Source organism: Miscanthus floridulus, chromosome 5 (assembly GCF_019320115.1).
Source record: "Miscanthus floridulus cultivar M001 chromosome 5, ASM1932011v1, whole genome shotgun sequence".
Taxonomy (NCBI): Eukaryota; Viridiplantae; Streptophyta; class Magnoliopsida; order Poales; family Poaceae; genus Miscanthus; species Miscanthus floridulus.
The window spans coordinates 92,167,567-92,175,330 of NC_089584.1; the positions used below are offsets into that span (position 1 = coordinate 92,167,567).

The following is a 7,764-nucleotide window of genomic DNA, read 5'->3' on the forward strand; positions in this document are numbered from 1 at the left end:
ACAACTTGATTGACCTCGCCAAGAAGGCTTTTCCTGCAAGCGAATCGAAGAGCACAAGCAAGAAGGTAAAACACGCAAACTGAAATTGCAAATATGAATGACGCGAATGTCAATAAGGGGTTCAAGAACTCGGTTCCAAAGGACTAATCGACACAGTGGAGGAGATCAAGAACGGGGGCCCTGGATCACTGTAAAAGGATTTGTCACCACAGTTACAATGAACGATTCAGTTTCTCGATGGAAAACTAAACTCTAAATAAAACCCAATTGTGTAGCAGCGGCGGCGGCTGTTTTTATAGTCTAAGACTCGACCTAGGGTTGGGGACGGCCAGGGGTTGGGCGCCCACAACTTGGGCTTAAGGCCCGACACGATACATGGCCAAGTTGGCCCAAATAGGTGACGCAGCACCTTGTCGTGGTCACACAGAATGATCCACGGACCTTCTGGAGCTGGGACCAGATCCAAAACGACGGCGTCGTCGTCCCCTTTCCAACGCATCCAAGAACGGCCCATTTCGACGTCGTATGAGGAAGTTATGACCGAAACAGTGACGACGTGTCTGCTGAATCCGAGGGTGACGTGGCAGCTGAGTTGGGAACGAATTGCAACTTGGGGAAGACCATGGCGTCGGTGTGTCCAGCATGGCGATGTCCTCATCAAAGTGTATGCAAGTATCAGCAAAGGGTGCTAAAGTATACTCACCCTGTTCGCTGATGCTAAAATTTGGTTTATGCTGATACTTATGCTGAAATATTGTGAGAGGAAAACACTGTTCCATAGCTAAAAAGTAGTTCTGAATAAACTCAAGAGAACATGGCAATTATCTTAACAGCGCTCCTAGCGCTCGGACGCCCCAGATTCAGGGGCGCGTCCGGACGCACCTCTGGCCCCGTCCGAGTGTCCCGCCCCCACGCACGAAACCATGCCCGCTGCCCCCCAAAATAGTAGACTCGTTTCAATCCCCGACCAAAACAATGGAGCACCTAGCGCTCGTCGCCTCATGAAATAGTAGACTCATTCCGTCCCGCAGGCGCTGCCATCCCGCCATCCCACCGCGCCGCCCATCCCCCCCCCCCGCCATCCCGTCGCGTCGCCCATCCCCTCGCTGCGCCCACACTAGGTGCGTCGCATCCTCACTGCGCTCCTATCAGAAGTATTACTTGTTTGCAACATTAAACAAAGCGCAATGCGAGATGCAACATCAGAACAAGTCTACTGCAACATTAGAACAAAACGACTGCAACAACAGAACAAAGTTATTGCAATACGAGATGCAACATCAGAAAAAAGAAACTAATGCAACAAAGAAATATTACTTGTTGCAACACCGTAATAAGGCTATTGCAACAAAAAACAGAACAAAAGCACAAATGCGAGAAATCAACATCAGAAAAAAAACTAATGCAACAAAGAAAAATTACTTGTTGCAACAGCAAAACAAAGCTACTGCAACAACAGAGAAACAAAGCGCAATGCGAGATGCAAAATTAGAAAAAAGACTAATGCAACAAAAAAGAATACTTGTTGCAACAGCAAAACAACGCTACTGCAACAACAGAAACAAAGCGCAATGCGAGATGCAACATTAGAAAAAAGACTAATGCAATAAAAAAATACTTATTGCAACAGCAAAACAACGCTACTGCAACAGAGCTCGCTGGAATCTTAGCCACCACGGCGTCCCTTAGATCCAGATCCAGAGGAGGAGGAGGAGGAGAAGGAGGAGGATGTGGTGGAGGAGGAGGGCTCAGATCCAGAGAAGGACCCATCTACCTTGCCGGAAGCCGTCGCCGTCACCTTCCTCTCCGGTGGCATGGAGGTCGCGGAGGGAGGGAGGGAGGGAGGGAGGGGCGGCTCGCTGGAAGCCACCATCGTCGACCTCCTCTCCGGTGGCATGGAGGTCACGGAGGGAGGGAGGGGGGCGACGGCACGCGAGCGCTGCGTGCCAGTAGCGAGAGAGTGGAGGAGTGGGGAGAAGGAGCAGGCGAGCAGAGCGGGAGTGAGTGCGGCGATCACGGGACACCTGATATGAGGGAGTCGAGAGGATAAAGGGCGCCGTGCGGGCGAGTCGTTCTTGTGCGTGTCCATCCGGACGGGACGGATGACCGCACAGTAGCGTTATCGTTATCTTAAACAGAAGAATTATATATTAGGAGAGTACTTTTATATCGAATCAAGTAGTGTTAATCTTATGTAATCTAATTAAGATATTTTTGGAATAATTTAGTTAAGATATTGCTTGTGAAAGTTTAAAGATGCTTAACTGAACACAAATCTAATGTATTTACAAGCAGAGCAAGTACACGTGTATCGTCGGTGCTTTGGTGCGGACTGGGGACAAAGTAGGATAAAAGCTTTCTTCTAGCCAAGCCTCCAGAGGAAGCAAAGCTGAACCTGAAAGAATGAAAGTCCATGTGTGCTGTGTTTGCAGATCCACCGGTTCAGGTAAGCTGCTGTACCAAAGGTCTTGTTTGTGCAAAAAATAACGCATTTTACGTGCACCCCAACTCGTATATAAGATTAAGTATTAAATTGATCATTTTAATGCAGCCTAGAACTGTCAGCCTGTTCGTTTCGTCATAAACGATCGTAGATTATTTACTGCTGACTGGTTTGACTGATTTGGTGTGAAAGAAAAATACTATTATAACTTATAATCTACGATCGTATAAGCCCAGCCGATATGGAGGCCCATCCATTTCAAATGAGCAGAGCACGCACGGCATGGCATGGCACAGCACGGCACACGAGAGACAGCTCCAAGTCTCCAACCCCACTGTCCAGCGGGCCACACATCAATGTAGGCCCACAAGGCCGTTACTAGAGTTGGTGGACACGTGTCCATCCGTTTGCTTGCACTCACGACGTCAATGAAGGGGGAATTCCTTTCATGCTATTAAAAAAGATAGTAATGTTCTGTGTGTCTAGAAAAGTTCAGCGATCTTCAGTGTCATTGCTCTAACTTTTTTTATGCCCTTCATGTCATTGCCGTCAGTTTGGGCTCTAATGCCGTCAAACTGCAGGTGTGAAAAGTCGAAAATACCCTTATATCTAAATATGTCATTAATTTTTTGATCATCTTAACGACTTCAAATGAAAAAACTCAAAACTAGAAAATTGTAGATCTCGTCGAGATCTATAATTTTCATATAAAAATTATCTTTATTTAATTCCGCAAAAAAAATATGATTTGATATGATTAATATATCTTAGAAAAATCATATCTTTTTTTACGGAATTAAATGAAAATAATTTTTATATGAAAATTATAGATCTCGACGAGATCTACAACTTTCTAGTTTTGAGTTTTTTTTCAATTGAAGTCGTTAAGATGCTAAAAAAAATTAATGACATATTTAAATATAAAAGTATTTTTGACTTTTCATATCTATAGTTTGACGATGTTGGAGTCCAAACTGACGGCAGTGGCATGTAGGGCATAAAAAAAAGTTAAAATAGTAACGCTGAAGACCGCTGAATTTTTTCAGAGATACGCAACACGTTGCGATCTTTTTTAATGGCACATGGAATCCCCACCTTAAAAAAGCATTGGAGTCAGCCATCTTGCCTGCCCCAACTCAGACTCCTTGAATTCAGTTTCTTCTACGGCCGCCTCGAGCCGCGCGTGCCGACGTGACACCCCGAGGAAAGAGGCCATGGCGTCCTCCGCCCCCGGGAGAGGAGAAGGACAGCCGATCCTACGGCCCGGGGTAGCGGCGGCGGCTGTGGCGGTGATGCTAATAGTTGGGGTGGAGCCGGCGGCGGCGTGCTACCCGCGCGTGTTCAGCTTCGGGGACTCGCTGACCGATACCGGCAACTTCAGATTCTACTACGGCAACAACTCCGGCGAGCCCGCGCTCCGGCCACCCTACGGCGAGACCTTCTTTCGCCGCGCCACGGGGCGCTTCTCCAACGGCCGCCTCGTCCTCGACTTCATCGGCATAAACTACATACGCCCATCATCACTCGATCGTTCGATCAAATTAGCCTGTGATGCACCGGTAACTGATTTGAGATTCGGCGTGCGGCTGCAGCGGACACGATGGGGCTCCCGTTCGTGCGGCCGTATCTGAGCGGTCGGCGCGCGGAGGACTTCGCGTGCGGTGCCAACTTCGCCGTGGGCGGCGCCACGGCGCTCGGCCCGGACTTCTTCCGCTCCAGGGGTTTCGAAATCGGCGACGGACGGGTGCACCTAGACTTGGAGATGAAGTGGTTTCACGATCTGCTTGAGCTCCTCTGCCGCAGCGGCCGCTCCGGTATGGTTGTTCCCTTAATCCCTTTTACCTCCTCCTCCTCCCTTCGACCTGGCCTTTGCAATTCTACTGCTATTGGGGAGAGAAGAAATTCTAGTGGTAGTGGGGAAAGTAGCATATAGCAATGAACAAAAAAAAAAGTTCGATATATAAGATGTGGTGTACAGGTGTTTGGCGATGGAACGAGAAAGGTGCGATTGCGATGCAAAGGTGTTGATAGGGAATGTTTGAATTGTCGAAAGTTATCCTTCCAAATCTAAAAAGAAGAAATAGACGGGTGAATGGTGATAAAACAATTCATCATTGATGGTAGCAGCAATAAATTGCAGATTATGGATGGTTTCAGTCCAATGCTAACCGGACAGTCCATATCAGTCATTGTCCAAAACCTGAACTGAAACTTCAGTCCATATCATCAGAAGACGTGACCCAACATTCTTCTGCAGTTCTGCTCTGCTTCAGTTTTTTTCTTCTTTTTGGCGCCTCAAATCACCAACACTGTTCCCGGAGGTGACAACTTATGATTAGAAATGGGACATTTTGTGAAATAAACTATTTAGTCTCTGGAGGCATTGTGCTGCAACACAACCAGAAAGAACTGCTGCTTATTTAATTGTTACAGTCAACCATCAATTACAAAATCACTGACAAATAGAGGAATGCCATTCAACCAAATGCGTCTACTTTCACTCGATATAGCTTGCTGTGCACAAGCAGTCCACTGCTTTGCTAAGGAAGCTATTAGCCTATTACTATGATAAATCTGACTTGTAAGTTGTAACGCGGTAAGAAATCAATATAACAGTAATTTGCTGGGACTATCAATGCTTAACTACAAGAAATGTTGTAATTCTGTCACTTTTAAACTTTTTTATATTGTGATTTTACATGCTAATTCAGAACTCTGTTTATTGCACAGGTTGCTCAGACATGATGAGCCAATCCCTCTTCATCGTTGGAGAAATTGGGGGTAATGACTACAACTTACCTCTTCTCTCCAGAGTGCCGATTGAAAAGATCCGCTCATTCACACCAAGTGTCGTTGCCAAAATTTCTTCAACAATCACCGTGAGCATCTGTGTCATTTTACCTGTTGCTGCTGCTGAGTGCTGACGTAGTAAGTAGTATATAAATAGTAATGTAACTGATTGGAGTTTGCAGGAATTGATTGGGCTAGGAGCCAAGACTCTGGTAGTTCCTGGGAACCTCCCAATTGGGTGTGTCCCAAAATATCTGTTGATATTCAAGAGTGATGACAAAGAAGATTATGAGCCAGAGACAGGCTGCCTCAGGTGGATGAACGAATTTTCAGAGTACCACAACAAGCTTCTCTTGGAGGAGCTGGAGAAACTGCGCAAGCTTAATCCTGGTGTGACTACTATCTATGCTGACTATTATGGAGCTGCAATGGAAAATTTCCATTCCCCTGAACGATTTGGTGAGTTAAGATATTTGCCTTTACTTGTTACAGGTATTAAATATGCAGTACAGCTTTGCTTTGTATACAGGCCAGAATGGGATGCGAAGCCCACCCCCCCCCCCCCGCCACCCCACACACACACGCCCTCGCGCGCATGTCCCTGATGCGTCTTAAGCAACTAACTCATTTTCCATGTTTAGGAAAAAATAAAACCATCCTTTTGGAACTCTGTGGAAGTTGATGGTAGGCTATTTGTCAGTTTTTGCTTCTGCTTTTCATAGTAGAATCCAAAGTGGAGCTGGATGTGAATATCTCCATATTAAACAGAAATACAAAATCTAGCCATGGGGGAAATGAAATTTGACTGCCAAGTAGAAGCTTGTATAATACCTGTACTAACAAGCTGTTTGGTTCATTCCACAGTAACGCAAATATAAATGGAATTAGTTCAAATCTATCTCCCACCAGTAACATCTGTAGCTTTGTTTCATTTACGTTTGCGTTACCACAGATACAACCAAACAGCTCGAAAGTGTTATCGAATTAGATTTCATAAGCTTTCAGAATTACCATTATTTAATAACAGCTTGAATTCGGTAGGTAACACAAGGACACAAGGTGATACAAGATAACATCATTTTGCTTTAGCATCCTCTTCTACTTTTCTTTGATATCTGCATTGCTATCATTGCCATCATGGTGCAAATACATTATGTGCAGTACGATTGTACGAATAAACATAACATAACTTAAATTGTGTTCCTAATATACATAGCATACATTGCCATCACTGTGGTTTAGGTATCGAGGAACCTTTGGTGGCTTGCTGCGGTGGAGAAGGACCCTATGGTGTGTCCCTTTCTACAGCCTGTGGATATGGAGATTACAAGGTGTGTGATAATCCAGACAAGTATGGCTCGTGGGATGGTTTCCATCCATCGGAAGCTGCATACAAAGCCATTGCAATGGGCCTTTTGCGAGGGACATACACACAACCATCTATTGCTTCCACCACCAGTTCCTGTCCACAGCTCACTGAGCTCGGCTCTTCTGTTGAATACAAGGTCCTCTACGATTTATAGTTTTGTAGCTACATTTAGTTGTTAGTGTTATATTTATATAAATACATGTGGTTAGATATTTAATCTATTTTTTGGATGCGTACAGCATGGTTAAAGATGTAATGATTTAGACAATTTTGCCTGATTACAGAGCTGCGGTACTGTACTGCACTTCTCGGCTGTGGCCCACGTGATTGGTTGGGTTTTGTTTTACCTTCTCTTTTTCAGTTACAGGTTTTACTCGTCATTGTTTACTGTTTCTCTGTAGTTTCAATGCTTTATTATTCCTTTAGTTGTATATGCAGGTGTAGTTTCTAACTTCTGAGCATCCTCCCTTTTGTATAGTGCTAGAATTAGGTATTAAAAGGGGGTGCTTTTACCGTCCATAAGGTACCAAGAGGAACCACAGAATTATACTTGGGGAGTCCCGAAACTCTTGGTACCTCCCAATGACTTCAAAATGGCTGACTAAAAGGAGTGGATACCAAATCTTTGACAATCTTGGCTGGTACAGCGGAGAGCCAGAGATGTTATCTACTTCATTTCCATTTATTGTAAATGTAACCATTGATTCTTCCGATTAACGTGATGCTTAGCTGAACTTCTGCATTATCAGGAAGTAAACAGCTTTCTAGTATTTCAGAGTCTTCTTGCTGTGCCTGTCTTTCCTTGGCAACTCCTTTATTTTGTGCTCAATCGTGCGGAGCAATTTCTATTCACGATTATGATCGATCCTCTCACAGATCTAATCGTGGGAGATCAAGAGCTCACATAGGCCACCCTGAATCGGCGATCACACATTAACTAAGCGCATGTTTGGCATTGCTCCACGAACTATGCTCTACAAACTCTACTGTGAAATAGCTTCACAAAAACCTGGAGTTTATGGAGCATCCCTTTACATGCTCTCATAACTCCACATTTATGTGCTCTCACAAACATGAAAAACGTAGAACGGAGCAGTCCCTTAACTAAACCAGCGGGGGAGAGGGCTTCCCCTATATGTTCCTGCTTACTCATGTCATGTGA

At 44.9% G+C, this 7,764-nt stretch overlaps 1 protein-coding gene across 1 annotated transcript; it reads left to right on the plus strand.

Annotated features, from left to right (window-relative positions):
- The first annotated feature begins 3,573 nt into the window (after positions 1–3,573).
- Positions 3,574–7,275, plus strand: LOC136450233 (GDSL esterase/lipase At1g28600-like). Its single transcript, XM_066450602.1, has 6 exons — positions 3,574–3,940; positions 4,036–4,257; positions 5,174–5,322; positions 5,416–5,692; positions 6,476–6,738; positions 6,887–7,275. Exons 1-6 carry the CDS (start codon positions 3,658–3,660, stop codon positions 7,001–7,003), a joined length of 1,311 nt encoding a protein of 436 aa, XP_066306699.1. The 5' UTR covers positions 3,574–3,657; the 3' UTR covers positions 7,004–7,275.
- The last annotated feature ends 489 nt before the right edge of the window (positions 7,276–7,764 follow it).